The sequence below is a fragment of the Myxine glutinosa genome, chromosome 11, assembly GCF_964187855.1.
Source record: "Myxine glutinosa chromosome 11, kmMyxGlut1.1, whole genome shotgun sequence".
NCBI classification, from domain to species: Eukaryota; Metazoa; Chordata; class Myxini; order Myxiniformes; family Myxinidae; genus Myxine; species Myxine glutinosa.
In genome coordinates, this window is record NC_136271.1 from 84146469 (window position 1) to 84164141 (window position 17673).

Consider the following 17673-nt stretch of genomic DNA (forward strand, 5'->3'; position numbering starts at 1 on the left):
TGAAGGTTCGAATTTTCTGTTGTGTTCCGGATTAAAACTACAACTACAATCAGCAGGTGAAGGTTCGAATTTTCTGTTGTGTTCCGGATTAAAACTACAACTACAATCAGCAGGTGAAGGTTCGAATTTTCTGTTGTGTTCCGGATTAAAACTACAACTACAATCAGCAGGTGAAGGTTCGAATTTTCTGTTGTGTTCCGGATTAAAACTACAACTACAATCAGCAGGTGAAGGTTCGAATTTTCTGTTGTGTTCCGGATTAAAACTACAACTACAATCAGCAGGTGAAGGTTCGAATTTTCTGTTGTGTTCCGGATTAAAACTACAACTACAATCAGCAGGTGAAGGTTCGAATTTTCTGTTGTGTTCCGGATTAAAACTACAACTACAATCATCAGGTGAAGGTTCGAAATTTGTGTTGTGTGTCCGGATTAAAACTACAACTACAATCAGCAGGTGAAGGTTCGAATTTTCTGTTGTGTTCCGGATTAAAACTACAACTACAATCAGCAGGTGAAGTTTCGAAATTTGTGTTGTGTGTCCAGATTAAAACAACAACTACAATCAGCAGGTGAAGTTTCGAATTTTCTGTTGTGTTCCGGATTAAAACTACAACTACAATCAGCAGGTGAAGGTTCGAATTTTTGTTGTGGGTCCGGATTAAAACTACAACTACAATCAGCAGGTGAAGTTTCGAAATTTGTGTGGTGTTCCGGATTAAAACTACAACTACAATCAGCAGGTGAAGGTTCGAATTTTCTGTTGTGTTCCGGATTAAAACTACAACTACAATCAGCAGGTGAAGGTTCGAATTTTCTGTTGTGTTCCGGATTAAAACTACAACTACAATCAGCAGGTGAAGGTTCGAATTTTCTGTTGTGTTCCGGATTAAAACTACAACTACAATCAGCAGGTGAAGGTTCGAATTTTCTGTTGTGTTCCGGATTAAAACTACAACTACAATCAGCAGGTGAAGGTTCGAATTTTCTGTTGTGTTCCGGATTAAAACTACAACTACAATCAGCAGGTGAAGGTTCGAATTTTCTGTTGTGTTCCGGATTAAAACTACAACTACAATCAGCAGGTGAAGGTTCGAATTTTCTGTTGTGTTCCGGATTAAAACTACAACTACAATCAGCAGGTGAAGGTTCGAATTTTCTGTTGTGTTCCGGATTAAAACTACAACTACAATCAGCAGGTGAAGGTTCGAATTTTCTGTTGTGTTCCGGATTAAAACTACAACTACAATCAGCAGGTGAAGGTTCGAATTTTCTGTTGTGTTCCGGATTAAAACTACAACTACAATCAGCAGGTGAAGGTTCGAATTTTCTGTTGTGTTCCGGATTAAAACTACAACTACAATCATCAGGTGAAGGTTCGAAATTTGTGTTGTGTGTCCGGATTAAAACTACAACTACAATCAGCAGGTGAAGGTTCGAATTTTCTGTTGTGTTCCGGATTAAAACTACAACTACAATCAGCAGGTGAAGTTTCGAAATTTGTGTTGTGTGTCCAGATTAAAACAACAACTACAATCAGCAGGTGAAGTTTCGAATTTTCTGTTGTGTTCCGGATTAAAACTACAACTACAATCATCAGGTGAAGGTTCGAAATTTGTGTGGTGGTTCCAGTTTAAAACAACAACTACAATCAGCAGGCGAAGGCTCGAATTTTCTGTTGTATTCCGGATTAAAACTACAACTACAATCAGCAGGTGAAGGTTCGAATTTTGTGTTGTGGGTCCGGATTAAAACTACAACTACAATCAGCAGGTGAAGGTTCGAATTTTCAGTTGTGTTCCGGATTAAAACTACAACTACAATCAGCAGGTGAAGGTTCGAATTTTTGGTTGTGTTCCGGATTAAAACTACAACTACAATCAGCAGGTGAAGGTTCGAATTTTGTGTTGTGGTCCGTATTAAAACAACAACTACAATCAGCAGGTGAAGGCTCGAATTTTCTGTTATGTTCCGGATTAAAACTACAACTACAATCAGCAGGTGAAGGTTCGAATTTTGTGTTGTGGGTCCGGATTAAAACTACAACTACAATCAGCAGGTGAAGGTTCGAATTTTTGGTTGTGTTCTGGATTAAAACTACAACTACAATCAGCAGGTGAAGGTTCGAATTTTGTGTTGTGGGTCCGGATTAAAACTACAACTACAATCAGCAGGTGAAGGTTCGAATTTTTGGTTGTGTTCTGGATTAAAACTACAACTACAATCAGCAGGTGAAGGTTCGAATTTTGTGTTGTGTTCCGGATTAAAACAACAACTACAATCAGCAGGTGAAGGCTCGAATTTTCTGTTGTGTTCCGGATTAAAACTACAACTACAATCAGCAGGTGAAGGTTCGAATTTTGTGTTGTGGTCCGTATTAAAACTACAACTACAATCAGCAGGTGAAGGCTCAAATTTTTGGTTGTGTTCCGGATTTAAAACTACAACTACAATCAGCAGGTGAAGGTTCGAATTTTGTGTTTTGGTTCCAGATTAAAACTACAACTACAATCATCAGGTGAAGGTTCGAATTTTGTGTTGTGGTTCCAGATTAAAACTACAACTACAATCATCAGGTGAAGGTTCGAATTTTGTGTTGTGTATCCGGATTAAAACTACAACTACAATCAGCAGGTGAAGGTTCGAATTTTGTGTTGTGGGTCCGGATTAAAACTACAACTACAATCAGCAGGTGAAGGTTCGAATTTTGTGTTGTGGGTCCGGATTACAACTACAACTACAATCAGCAGGTGAAGGCTTGAATTTTGTGTTGTGTTCTGGATTAAAACTACAACTACAATCAGCAGGCGAAGGTTCGAATTTTGTGTTGTGTGTCCGGATTAAAACTACAACTACAATCAGCAGGTGAAGTTTCGAAATTTGTGTTGTGTGTCCAGATTAAAACTACAACTACAATCAGCAGGTGAAGGTTCGAATTTTCTGTTGCGTTCCGGATTAAAACTACAACTACAATCAGCAGGTGAAGTTTCGAAATTTGTGTTGTGTTCCGGATTAAAACTACAACTACAATCAGCAGGTGAAGGTTCGAAATTTCTGTTGTGTTCCGGATTAAAACTACAACTACAATCAGCAGGTGAAGGTTCGAATTTTTGTTGTGGGTCCGGATTAAAACTACAACTACAATCAGCAGGTGAAGTTTCGAAATTTGTGTGGTGTTCCGGATTAAAACTACAACTACAATCAGCAGGTGAAGGTTCGAATTTTCTGTAGTGTTCCGGATTAAAACTACAACTACAATCAGCAGGTGAAGGTTCGAATTTTCTGTTGTGTTCCGGATTAAAACTACAACTACAATCATCAGGTGAAGGTTCGAAATTTGTGTTGTGTGTCCGGATTAAAACTACAACTACAATCAGCAGGTGAAGGTTCGAATTTTCTGTTGTGTTCCGGATTAAAACTACAACTACAATCAGCAGGTGAAGTTTCGAAATTTGTGTTGTGTGTCCAGATTAAAACAACAACTACAATCAGCAGGTGAAGTTTCGAATTTTCTGTTGTGTTCCGGATTAAAACTACAACTACAATCATCAGGTGAAGGTTCGAAATTTGTGTGGTGGTTCCAGATTAAAACAACAACTACAATCAGCAGGCGAAGGCTCGAATTTTCTGTTGTATTCCGGATTAAAACTATAACTACAATCAGCAGGTGAAGGTTCGAATTTTGTGTTGTGGGTCCGGATTAAAACTACAACTACAATCAGCAGGTGAAGGTTCGAATTTTCAGTTGTGCTCCGGATTAAAACTACAACTACAATCAGCAGGTGAAGGTTCGAATTTTTGGTTGTGTTCCGGATTAAAACTACAACTACAATCAGCAGGTGAAGGTTCGAATTTTGTGTTGTGGTCCGTATTAAAACAACAACTACAATCAGCAGGTGAAGGCTCAAATTTTCTGTTGTGTTCCGGATTAAAACTACAACTACAATCAGCAGGTGAAGGTTCGAATTTTGTGTTGTGGGTCCGGATTAAAACTACAACTACAATCAGCAGGTGAAGGTTCGAATTTTTGGTTGTGTTCTGGATTAAAACTACAACTACAATCAGCAGGTGAAGGTTCGAATTTTGTGTTGTGGGTCCGGATTAAAACTACAACTACAATCAGCAGGTGAAGGTTCGAATTTTTGGTTGTGTTCTGGATTAAAACTACAACTACAATCAGCAGGTGAAGGTTCGAATTTTGTGTTGTGTTCCGGATTAAAACAACAACTACAATCAGCAGGTGAAGGCTCGAATTTTCTGTTGTGTTCCGGATTAAAACTACAACTACAATCAGCAGGTGAAGGTTCGAATTTTGTGTTGTGGTCCGTATTAAAACTACAACTACAATCATCAGGTGAAGGTTCGAATTTTGTGTTGTGGTCCGTATTAAAACTACAACTACAATCAGCAGGTGAAGGCTCAAATTTTTGGTTGTGTTCCGGATTTAAAACTACAACTACAATCAGCAGGTGAAGGTTCGAATTTTGTGTTTTGGTTCCAGATTAAAACTACAACTACAATCATCAGGTGAAGGTTCGAATTTTGTGTTGTGGTTCCAGATTAAAACTACAACTACAATCATCAGGTGAAGGTTCGAATTTTGTGTTGTGTATCCGGATTAAAACTACAACTACAATCAGCAGGTGAAGGTTCGAGTTTTGTGTTGTGGGTCCGGATTAAAACTACAACTACAATCAGCAGGTGAAGGTTCGAATTTTGTGTTGTGGGTCCGGATTACAACTACAACTACAATCAGCAGGTGAAGGCTTGAATTTTGTGTTGTGTTCCGGATTAAAACTACAACTACAATCAGCAGGCGAAGGTTCGAATTTTGTGTTGTGTGTCCGGATTAAAACTACAACTACAATCAGCAGGTGAAGTTTCGAAATTTGTGTTGTGTGTCCAGATTAAAACTACAACTACAATCAGCAGGTGAAGGTTCGAATTTTCTGTTGCGTTCCGGATTAAAACTACAACTACAATCAGCAGGTGAAGTTTCGAAATTTGTGTTGTGTTCCGGATTAAAACTACAACTACAATCAGCAGGTGAAGGTTCGAAATTTCTGTTGTGTTCCGGATTAAAACTACAACTACAATCAGCAGGTGAAGGTTCGAATTTTTGTTGTGGGTCCGGATTAAAACTACAACTACAATCAGCAGGTGAAGTTTCGAAATTTGTGTGGTGTTCCGGATTAAAACTACAACTACAATCATCAGGTGAAGGTTCGAATTTTGTGTTGTGTTCCGGATTAAAACTACAACTACAATCAGCAGGTGAAGGTTCGAATTTTTGTTGTGGGTCCGCATTAAAACTACAACTACAATCAGCAGGTGAAGGTTCGAAATTTGTGTGGTGTTCCGGATTAAAACTACAACTACAATCATCAGGTGAAGGTTCGAATTTTGTGTTGTGTTCCGGATTAAAACTACAACTACAATCAGCAGGTGAAGGTTCGAATTTTCTGTTGTGTTCCGGATTAAAACTACAACTACAATCATCAGGTGAAGGTTCGAAATTTGTGTCGTGGTTCCAGATTAAAACAACAACTACAATCAGCAGGTGAAGGTTCGAAATTTCTGTTGCGTTCCGGATTAAAACTACAACTACAATCAGCAGGTGAAGGTTCGAAATTTGTGTCGTGGTCCAGATTAAAACAACAACTACAATCAGCAGGTGAAGGTTCGAATTTTCTGTTGTGTTCCGGATTAAAACTACAACTACAATCATCAGGTGAAGGTTCGAATTTTCTGTTGTGTTCCGGATTAAAACTACAACTACAATCAGCAGGTGAAGGCTCGAATTTTCTGTTGTGTTCCGGATTAAAACTGCAACTACAATCAGCAGGTGAAGGCTCGAATTTTGTGTTGTGGTTCCGGGTCGATGGTTCCTAGTTCCGGGTCGATTTTCCATAGTTCCGGGTTGTGTTTGCACACGTTATGGCGGGATCGTACCTGGAGCAGCAGCAGGCGCACTTCAGGAATCATAACCGTGTGAAGGAGTTTGTCGCACACGGCGCCAAGGTGCATTCGGTCGCCTGGAGCTGCGATGGCAAGAGACTGGCGTCGGGTTCCTTCGACAAGACTGCGAGTGTGTTCGTGCTCGAAAAGGACAGGATGGTGAGTCCGGATGTCTGTTTGTCACGGCGTTCGGAGCTTGTTTCTTCGCAAGAACCTTTTGTTCTGTCATGAGTTAATTTTACTTTGCTCTACAATGTGCAATCTGTAAATTTCGACATGTTCGGGGATATCTGTGTCCACCCCATTGTCTCCGTGGGATGAAAAAAATTCAAGGAAAACAGGACATTTGGTCCATCATGTCTGTGTCATACTCATATCATTATCATATCCACATCCGAATTTGCACGTGTTGGTCCATTGGACCAAATTGTCATTGGTCTTCACTCTTCAGGGCTTTGTAGCATACCCACCATACACACCCAAGCATACCCGCCCAAGCATACCTGCCCAATCATACACACCATGCATACCCACTCAAGCATACCCACCAAGCATTCTCACCAAGCATACCCGCCCAAGCATACCCACCAAGCATACCCACTAAGCATACCCATTCAAGCATACCCACCAAGCATACCCACCATGCATTCTCACCCAGCATACCCGCCCAAGCATACCCACCAAGCATACCCGCCCAAGCATACCCGCCCAAGCATACCCGCCCAAGCATACCCGCCCAAGCATACCCACCAAGCATACCCACCAAGCATACCCACCAAGCATACCCACCATGCATTCCCACCATGCATTCCCGCCCAAACATACCCGCCCAAACATACCCGCCCAAACATACCCGCCCAAACATACCCGCCCAAACATACCCGCCCAAGCATACCCACCAATCATACCCACCATGCATGCCCACCCAAGCGCACCCACCCAAGCACACCCACCAAGCATACCCACCCAAGCATACCCACCCAATCACACACACCATGCATACCCACTCAAGCATACCCACCAAGCATACCCACCATGCATTCTCACCAAGCATACCCACCCAAGCATACCCGCCTAAGCATACCCACCCAAGCATACCCGCCCAATCATACACACCATGCATACCCACTCAAGCATACCCACCATGCATTCTCACCAAGCATACCCGCCCAAGCATACCCGCCCAAGCATACCCGCCCAAGCATACCCACCAATCATACCCACCAATCATACCCACCAATCATACCCACCAAGCATACCCACCCAAGCACACCCACCCAAGCACACCCACCAAGCATACCCACCAAGCATTCCCACCATGCAATCCCACCAAGCATTCCCACCAAGCATTCCCACCAAGCATTCCCACCATGCATTCCCACCATGCATTCCCACCTTGCATACCCACCGAGCATACCCACCAAGCATACCCACCAAGCATACCCACCAAGCATACCCACCATGCATACCCACAAAGCATACCCACCATGCATACCCACAAAGCATACCCATCATGCAGACCCACCAAGGACACCCATCTGCTGCACTGCTTCAGCATTCATCACGCCCACATGTGATTGGCCCAGGGTGGAGGGGGTGGGGATTATACATCCGTTATTGTTGTTGCCAACTGAGACTAATAGGTCTCAACAAATGAGACCAAATGAGACTAATTCTTGTTAATATTTGTGGTAAGCCGAAGAGTGAATGGAATAGGCTTGATTTGTTGGGTCACACAATGTAGGCTTTATTCAGCGAGAACAGCACAGCCTGTAACAACACAGAAGCATAGCTAAGTCTGTCACTTAATACAACAAGCATAATAATTCTATATAATAATAGCGTAAGGACTCGACTTTGTTATCCCTTTTACGCCGCACCCAGTGACCCGATGCCCACGGCACTAATGGATTTACGATCTACGAACCGTGCTCTTTGTTTATCATTATCACGTACAGCCATACTCGAAAAATCTGACTTAGCCGACGTTAGGGCCCAAAAGCATCCGATTAACTGCCGATACGACGCCATCTTACTGGCGTCTGCTGGGCGAAGGCGAAGCAAGCCGTCCGCTGATTGGACAGGCGAAGGCGAAAGCAAGCCGTCCACTGAGTGGACAATCCAGAGCATGCATTTGTGCCGGTGTCAGCGATCGTTGTTCATATACGCACTCTTCATTCTCATCTTTTTTCCTAACTCTTACTCGGACAAGCAAATCCCCTATGCCATCCATAACGGTACACTCTATCCATACACCACATCCTCCCTCCGTGGATGTTCCACGGGTTTCGGCTAGTCTATATAATAATAGCGTAAGGACTCGACTTTGTTATCCCTTTTACGCCGCACCCAGTGACCCGATGCCCACGGCACTAATGGATTTACGATCTACGAACCGCGCTCTTTGTTTATCACGTACAGCCATACTCGAAAAATCTGAATTAGCCGACGTTGGGGCCCAAAAGCATCCGATTAACTGCCGATACGACGCCATCTTACGACGCCATCGTATTGGCGTCTGCTGGGCGAAGGCGAAGCAAGCCGTCCGCTGATTTGACAGGCGAAAGCGAAAGCAAGCCGTCCACTGAGTGGACAATCCAGAGCATGCATTTGTGCCGGTGTCAGCGATCGTTGTTCATGTTCCAACTCCTCAATGACAGGGTCATACTTCGATTGCCTCACGTGATGTTTCAAGAGAACAGGTCCAGGTGAGGATAGCCATGTCGGAATTGAGCAGCCACTTGTAGACCGTCGTTGGAAATTGAATAAACACTCGTGTGGCGTAGCATTTGTAGCAGTCGAGAGCAGAGAATGTATAGAATGCAAGGCGTCTGCCAGAATGTTCTCCCATTGAGGAGTTGGTAGGCCTCGTGATTTGAGAGCCAGAGTAATATTCTTCCAAATCGCACCATTGTGACGTTCACATTGGCCCGTTCCCTCCAGGATTATACGGGGTAGTGTGACTGGTCGAGACGCCGCGGTCGTATAGGAAGTGCTTCAATTCTGACGACATAAAGGAACTCCCCCTGTCAGAATGTACATAAGCAGGCATACCAAATATAGCAAAGATTTGACTAAGACATTTAATCACGGTGCAAGTTGTCATGTCGGGACAAGGAAAAGCAAATGGAAAGCGAGAGAACTCATCTATCACAGTAAGCAAGTAGCAGTTAGCGATAGCTGATGGCAAGGGCCCCTTGAAATCCATACTGAGCCTTTCAAAGGGTTGTGTAGCTTTTATCAAATGCGACTGTTGCGGTTGGTAGAATCTTGGTTTGCACTCGGCACACACTGGACAGGATGCCGTTATCTTCTTCACTTCCTCAACAGAGAAGGGAAGATTCCGAGTTCTTACGAAATGTACCATCCTTGTAGTGCCGGCGTGGCAGAGAGAATTGTGCAGTTCGATTAATAGTCCAGGCCCTGCCATAGAGATCCGTATACATCTCTTTAGGCCTAGAGTTTGACAGTGGATTTGAGTATAGGATACCCCTGGCTTCAAGAATCTACTAGGTGGAAGTCTGAAATTTGTAGCATAAGCCGGAAAACGGCCATTTTCCAAGATGGCCTCCATGGGGCCATTGCCAAACAAGAAATACATATAAGTTTTGATATAAATGTAGTAGAGGGATGATTTTAGCATCTATTTTCAGGTTTTCAGGTATGTCCAACTCAGTGGTGCCATCAAAAAATATTTTAGATGTTGCCTAGTTACCAAAATCCAAGATGGCTGCCACCCAAAGTTCATAAATCATGAAAACTAGTATAACTTTTGATAGACACATAGTAGATGGATCATTTTTGTGTCTGTTTCTAGGTTTTCAGGTATGCCCAACTCAGTGGTGCCATTAAAAAATATTTTAGATGTTGCCTAGTTACCAAAATCCAAGATGGCCACCACCCAAAGTCCATAAAGGACGAAAACTTGTATAACTTTTCATAGAAATGTAGTGGATGGATCATGTATGTGTCTATTTTTAGGTTTTCATGTATGCCCAACACCGTAGTGCTATCAAAAAAACATTTTGTATGTTGCGGGAGGGCGGTATTTTTAACAAAAATTTGGATGACTTCCTTTAGAATAAATAGGAGGGAAGAAACAACAACAACACACTTAACCAGAAGTGAAAAATCACTGATAAGGGACCTGATATAATGCATGCATAACATAATTTAAGGTATTTATATCAATAGTATTTCAACAATTTGACATAACATTTCATCTTTTGAGTGTTTATATCATATTTTTAAGGAAAATTGACACATTTACATATTATCGCCCATCCCAAATTGTTAAAAATAATGTCAATGCCGTGAGTAAATTTCAATGCGGCAGTACATGTCACAAGGTCAATGATGATACAATGACATGTGCACATGAGATGCAGAGGGCTCTGTGTGAGAAGAAAAGGTCATAAAAGAAGTTTGCAGAGCTTTTTGAGAAATCTTCAGAGCTTCTGGAACAATTTCAGAACTTCCTCAATGAGTGTTGTGCGAAATCTGAGGTGTGCAAATACTTGCAATTGTTTCAACACATAGCTAATGTCATAAAGCATGCCGTTGCAGCCGATCGAGAGGGAAACTTTCCTCTTCACATGGCTACTGTGGAAGCATCCCTTCCGATCTTCCGGGAGTGTGATTGTCTCAATTACCTCCGCTATGGCAAATTATATCTGGAATCAACAAAACTCCTAGAAGCAACTCATCCTGAGGTTTTTCGGCGGTTCATGAGTAGTCAGTTTGTCATGAAGGATCAAGCTGCTGGCTATTTCAATGCTGTTGCTCCAGATATGAAGCTGGAACAATCAATACAGAGATCATCAAAGAGTGATGGTGGCATTGTTGGTCAGACAAGAAATCTGGCAATCATGGTTGAGTGGCAACTTATATTCCATGAAATTCTTCTTATCTCAAACAATTTCAGGGAGATGATGAATGATGTGTCAATGAATCACAGCGAATCAACAAGAGTTCATCATGAACTCACTGGTCGCAAAGCTGATCAGCTCAACAGAAATGTAGCAAGACCTCTTGAGTATGTAAGAGATAGAGGCAATCCTTACATCATTGAGGTTCCAGTTGTCAAGCTCCACAACCTCATAACAAAGCAGCTGGCAGATGATGAAGTAGCAGTGCGGCTGCTTCAGATACAAACAAATGGAGATCGATTGGTCAGGGAATTCCGGAAGGAGCGGTTTCTGCAGAAGACGAAAAAGCTCTCCTTCACCATATCAAAAAGAAACCTGCCACAAATGGACTACAAAGCTCCCTCAGAAACAACTACTTCTTCTGTTACAGTTTCCCCCACAATGATGGCAGCAGCTCAGCGTGACATTGAGATTGTGAAAGAGCGGGGCATGGCACTCAACTGTATCTATGGCCATGATATCCTCCCCATTTCAGCAATATTTGAAGGTGACCTCCCCTCCAAACCAAACAAGAGTGCACTGATTGCTGATCTTGAGAAATATCTAATGGATGATGACATGCATTTTCCTGGGGGAGACTTTTCCGTTATCATAGACTTCATGTCTAAAATTCGGTCATTTCCTAACTTAGGATCCTTCGGAACATTCAGAAATGCAATTAGCTGTGTCCTATCTGCAGGCCACTCAATTTGCTCCAGGACCAGCCTCCATGTTGTATTTGACAGTTACCTTGAGTCATCAATTAAAGCTGGAGAAAGACTCTGTCATGCTGGAGGAGTTGGGTCTGTTGACCTCACTGAACTCACTGCAGATGTCCCAGTACCACAGCAACTTGACAAGTTCTGGACATCACCAACCAACAAAACCAAGCTGCAGCAGCTTGCTTACCAGCTGGCATCAACACCCGAGCTCATCAAGCTGACTGTTGTGCTCAGTGGATGCATCATGGATGAAGAAGTTGTGCCAGCACAGTTGCTCCATTCAGGGAGGTCATCATCACCACCATCTGCTGAAAACTTCAAACCTATTAAAGCATTAACATGTAATGTGGAGGAAGCTGATGATCGGCTAGTTCTTCACTGTGCATGGGAAGTGGATCAGGGGACGAGTCGGCTGCTTGTGATCTCAAATGACACAGACACAGTAGTGCGTTTACTACACTTTATCCCTCAAATGCGAGAGAGGGGTCTTCAAGAGTTGTGGGTAGAGTTTGGCTCTGGGGAGCGCAGGCGTCATCTACCACTACATATTCTTGCAGATAAATTGGGAGTAGTACTGTGCAAAGTAATAATGAAGGCTTATATCCTAACAGGTGATGATGCGCTCAGCAAGATTGGAACCAAACATGCATCTCTCTTATGTGAACCACAGAAGTACCTGGCCAATTTTGTGGAGTCCAATCAGTTAACTGAAGAGGTTATGAAGAAAGCGGAGGAGTATCTCGTTCATGTATGGGCAGGTGCAAAGTCCAAGACAGCATGTCAGACCTTCAATCAGCTTCGAGTCGAGTGCCACATTCATGCTACAACACCAAAGCCCCTACAGTTGCTACCCCCTACCTCAAGTGTCACCCATGGCCATATTCACAGAGCTTTCTTTGTTGTGCGTAAAGTCATGTGCCTTCTTGATGACAACCACTTGACTCTAGATCCAACAAACTATTGCTGGTCATTTGATAATGACATTCTCTTGCCTTCCAAATGTTTGAATCCGTTACCACATGGGAAGCTCATCATCTGCAAATGCATGGGAAAGTGTGATACAAAGCGATGCCAATGTAACAAGGCTGGTCTAATTTGTGTGAATTTTTGCCACAGACAACAAGGTTCTGTGTGCCAAACTAAGGAGGCAGCAGCCAGTGATTCTAATGTAGTTAGTAATATAGTCATTTACTAGATAGTAATGTAGATACATGTAGTGTAGTACATTACACCTTGCCGTTGATCCACTATTGGGATGTGACATTTTTATTTTTTTAATTTTCAGTAAAAATGTTAAGTAATTGGACCATCATTTTCTTCTTATTCATTCATTGACTGCAGAACATTTGTTACACCACTGGGGAGCATTAATTAATTTTTGTGCTATGTCAAATGAATTTGCCATATTTCCTCCTCATTTTTTAATTAAAGTTATGGTCAAGATATTGATGGGAATATTTTAGACCTTAATAAATTTTAACTATTCCTCAATAAAACATTGTGTGTTCCTTACTTATTTGACTGATCTTTGATTTTGGTCATTTCTATAAAAAAAATTCATGATTGATGAATTTAGGTGGTGAACATGTTGGGTTTTGGTGATGAGGCAACATCTAAAATATTTTTTATGGCACCACTGAGTTGGACATACCTGAAAACCTAGAAATAGACACATACATGATCCATCCACTACATTTCTATGAAAAGTTATACAAGTTTTCGTCCTTTATGGACTTTGGGTGGTGGCCATCTTGGATTTTGGTAACTAGGCAACATCTAAAATATTTTTTAATGGCACCACTGAGTTGGGCATACCTGAAAACCTAGAAACAGACACAAAAATGATCCATCTACTATGTGTCTATCAAAAGTTATACTAGGTTTCATGATTTATGAACTTTGGGTGGCAGCCATCTTGGATTTTGGGAACTAGGCAACATCTAAAATATTTTTTGATGGCACCACTGAGTTGGACATACCTGAAAACCTGAAAATAGACGCTAAAATCATCCCTCTACTACATTTATATCAAAACTTATATGTATTTCTCGTTTGGCAATGGCCCCATGGAGGCCATCTTGGAAAATGGCCGTTTTCCGGCTTATGCTACAAATTTCAGACTTCCACCTAGTAGATTCTTGAAGCTAGGGGTATCCTATACTCAAATCCACTGTCAAACTCTAGGCCCAAAGAGATGTATACGGGTCTCTATGGCAGGGCCAGGACTATAAGGTATCTGTACTGATTGCCGAGCAGTATGCTCTGGATAAAGTGTCTGCCACTATGTTCTCGCTCCCAGGTCGGAACTGCATATCAAAGTTGTAGCAGGAAAGTTCAATCCTCCATCTTTGTATTTTATCATTCTTGATCTTTCCCGATTGCTTTGAGTCAAACATGAAGGCTACAGACTTCTGATCAGAGATCAGGGTGAAATGCCATCCAGTCAGATAGTGTCGCCACTTATGCAATGATTCAACAATTGCATATGCTTCTTTCTCCACTGAAGAATGTTTGCATTCACTCGCATTCAGTGTCCTAGAAAAAAATGCCACGGGTCTCCTGACTTGGTTCAGTGTGGCAGCTATCGCAATGTCAGAAGCATCTGTCTCAACAACAAACGGAACGGACTCGTCAATAGAATTAACCACCGATTTCTCCACCTCTGCTTTCAGATCATTGAAAGCTTGTTGGGCTGCATTAGACATAGGAAAAGAACCGACCTGAACAAGGGGGCCAACCTTCTTCGAGTAGTTAACAATCCACTGTGAGTAGTACGAAAACATACCCAGTGCACGACGCAGAGAGACCCCTTATCCACTGGAAGGGGGAAGATCACGGAGTGGTCATAGTCTCTCCGGGTCGGGCCTAATTAACCCATTCGAGATTGTATATCCCAGGAGACCAACTGAGGCTACAGAGAACGAGCATTTATCAAGGTTGAAGGTTATGTTGAACTTCTTGGCAGCCTCGGGAAATTTGTGAAGATTATTGTCATGCTGTTCCTTACTGTTCCTCACCTTACCCACCCCGCCCCTCCGCCCCCCCCCCCCCCGAATTTCCATGTTTTAAACGTTTCCCAGTGTGTACCCTGGTCAGAATAGGTGCGCCGTATCCCTGCGTGTCGTAAGAGGCGACTAAGAGGGTTGGCGTCAGGAAGGGCATCCGGCTATAAAAACATTGCCTCAAAAAGAGAACCATGACAATTACAACTACATGTGGGCAGGGTGCAGCCCGAAGTGGAGATCGGTTTCTGAGGTTTGGGACATGGAATGTAGGGACAATGACAGGGAGATCAGGAGAAGTGGTGGAAGTATTGGTCAGAAGAAGAGTGGACATATGTTGTGTGCAAGAGACGAGATGGAAGGGAAGTGGTGTGAGAATGGTGAAGGGTAGGCAGGGACAGAAATACAAGTTCATGTGGCAAGGGTGCCTGGAGGGCGTGAATGGTGTTGGTGTCCTGTTTTCTGAGGAGTTTGTAGACAGTGTGGTGAGTGTGACTAGAGTGAGTGATAGGTTGATGATGGTGAAAATGATGATTGGAAAGCTCTTGGTGAACGTCATCTCGGGATATGCTCTGCAGGTTGGTTGAAGCAATGAAGAGAAGGACAAGTTCTGGTGTGCGATAGAGAAGATGATGGAAAACGTGAAAGATGAGGAAGTTTTTGTGGTGGGAGGAGACCTGAATGGACATGTGGGAAGGAGTATGGATGGTTTTGAGGGAGTTCATGGGGGTTACGGATATGGTGTGAGAAATGGAGAAGGTGAAAGGATTTTTGAGTTTGCTGATGGAGCTGATTTGTTGATTTGTAATACTCAGTTCCAGAAAGAGGATAATAAGCTTGTTACATACACGTCAGGTGGGTCGACGACAACCATTGACTACCTGATGGTGCGTAGGCGAGATAGGGGGCACCTCCGGGACACAAAGGTGATCCCGGGGGAGGAGGCTGTTTCACAGCACTACTTGGTTGTCTGCGACATAAGGGTGAAAGGTGCGAGGAGAGCTCGGCGGGTGAAGTACCAACCAAGAATGAAGGTGTGGAGGTTGAAAGAGGTGACAGTAAGGGAGGCATTAAAAGAGAGGCTGGGTAGGGTAGAGGATGATGTGGTCGAGCTTGAAAGTGGTTGGATGTCAATGAAAGATAGTCTGTTGGGAGCCGTTGGTGAGGTATGTGGATGGACAAAAGGACCACCGAGGAACTCGGAAACATGGTGGTGGGATGATGAAGTTGGAAAGAGGATTGACGAGAAGAGGAAGAAGTTCAAGCAGTGGCAGAAGGCGAAGGGTACGGGAGCAGAAACAGCAGAGCATGAAAGTTATAAGGCAGCCAGGAAGGCTGCAAAGAAAGAGGTAGCAAAGGCGCAGGAGGCATGTAGGAAAATGTTCGGAGAACGCTTGGATTCGGAAGAGGGTCAGAAGGCAGTATTCAGGATTGCAAAGCACATAGCGAAAGAGAGGTGTGATGTGATAGGGGTGAGTTGCTTGAAGGATGAAGTGGGACAAATCGTTGTCGACCCAGATGGAATTAAAGGAAGATGGAAAAGATATATGGAAATGCTGTTGAATACAGAGAATGAATAGGATGGCAACATAGAGAGTAACCCAGTTTTAGGACCGGCAGAGACGATAACTGAGAAGGAAGTTGAGGAAGCAATAAAAGCAATACAACAACAACAACAACATGCATTTTAAGGCCATGTTCCCTGCTAGAGCGGGGATTAGCATTGCGGTCCCCATGACAATCTTCTCCATTTTGCCCTATTTTCTGCATCTCTCCTTGTTAACCCCCTTGCCCGCATTTCTTCTTCCACCATCTTTAGCCAAGTCTTTCTCGGTCTTCCCTGTCCTCTACTTCCTTCTACATTAACTTCCATCACTCTTCTCAACCAGTCACTTTCATCCTTCCTCAATACATGACCAAACCATCTCAACCTGTTCCTCTTCACAGCATCAATCACAGGCAATATTCCCATCATCTTTCGCAATTCATCATTTGTCTTCCTCTCTCTCAACGATACTCCGCACATCCATCGAACCATTCGCATTTCCACCCTTTCCAGCCTTCGTTGCTGCTCTACGTTCATTACCCATGTCTCGCTCCCATAAATCATAACACTTCTCACACATGCAGCATACACCTTTCCCTTCAGCTTCAGCGACACTCTCCTCCTCATCAGCACGCCACTCAGTTCCCGAAACTTCTTCCATGCACATCTCACTCGAGCAACCGTTGCCGAGTCTGATCCACCTTCTCCATTCAGCATGTCTCCGAGGTAGCAAAATGTTTTCACACCTTCCAGCTTCACGCCGTCTCCAAGATCCAACTCAACATTTCCTCCATCTGCAGCTCCCTCTGTGCACACCTTACATTTGAATGTAGCTGCCACACTGGTTAATGACCCTCTCAGACCACTACATTTTTGATGAACCCACTCAGCACACATTGTACATTGAATGGAGTTCACTCCGACACCCTTCCTACACACAGCACACGGCCACTTCCCAGTTCTTTCCACCTCACCACATGCTTTACCACTTGCCATCACCTTTGTCTTTCCGATATTCACCTTCAGACCTTTTGTCTCCATACATTCCTTCCACTTGTTCATCTTTTCCTTCAGTCCATCCATACTTTCCGCAATCAACACCAGATCATCTGCATACAACAACTCCCACGGTAAACCCTCCTTTACGGTCTGAGCCAGCACCTCCATCACAGCTACAAATAGTAGTGGACTTAGTACCGACCCCTGATGCACTCCCACCTTCACCTCAAACTCACCACTGTTCCCGTCCTTCATCCTTACAGCTGTGCGTGCTCTTTTGTACATTGCCATCACTGCTCTGATCAACCATTCCTCCACTCCTAACTTCCTCAATGCCCATGTCAATACTTTGCGTGGAACCCTATCGAATGCTTTCTCCAGATCAACAAACCCAAAAAACAACTTCTTCCTCTTATCCATGTACTTCTCCTGCAACTGCCTCACAATGAAAAGCGCATCTGTCGTTCCTCTTCCTGGCATAAATCCAAACTGCATTTCGTCGATCTTCACTTTCTTCCTTATCCTCCTTTCCAACACCCT

At 43.3% G+C, this 17673-nt stretch overlaps 1 protein-coding gene across 1 annotated transcript in view; it reads left to right on the top strand.

Moving 5' to 3' along the window:
- Nucleotides 1-5749: 5749 nt before the first annotated feature.
- Nucleotides 5750-17673, top strand: part of THOC3 (THO complex subunit 3) — an 84094-nt gene continuing 72170 nt past the window's right edge. The window contains exon 1 of the mRNA XM_068131529.2: nucleotides 5750-6116. Coding sequence (XP_067987630.1) covers nucleotides 5937-6116 — 180 coding nt within the window. The 5' untranslated portion in view covers nucleotides 5750-5936. The remainder of the gene's footprint in view (nucleotides 6117-17673) is intronic.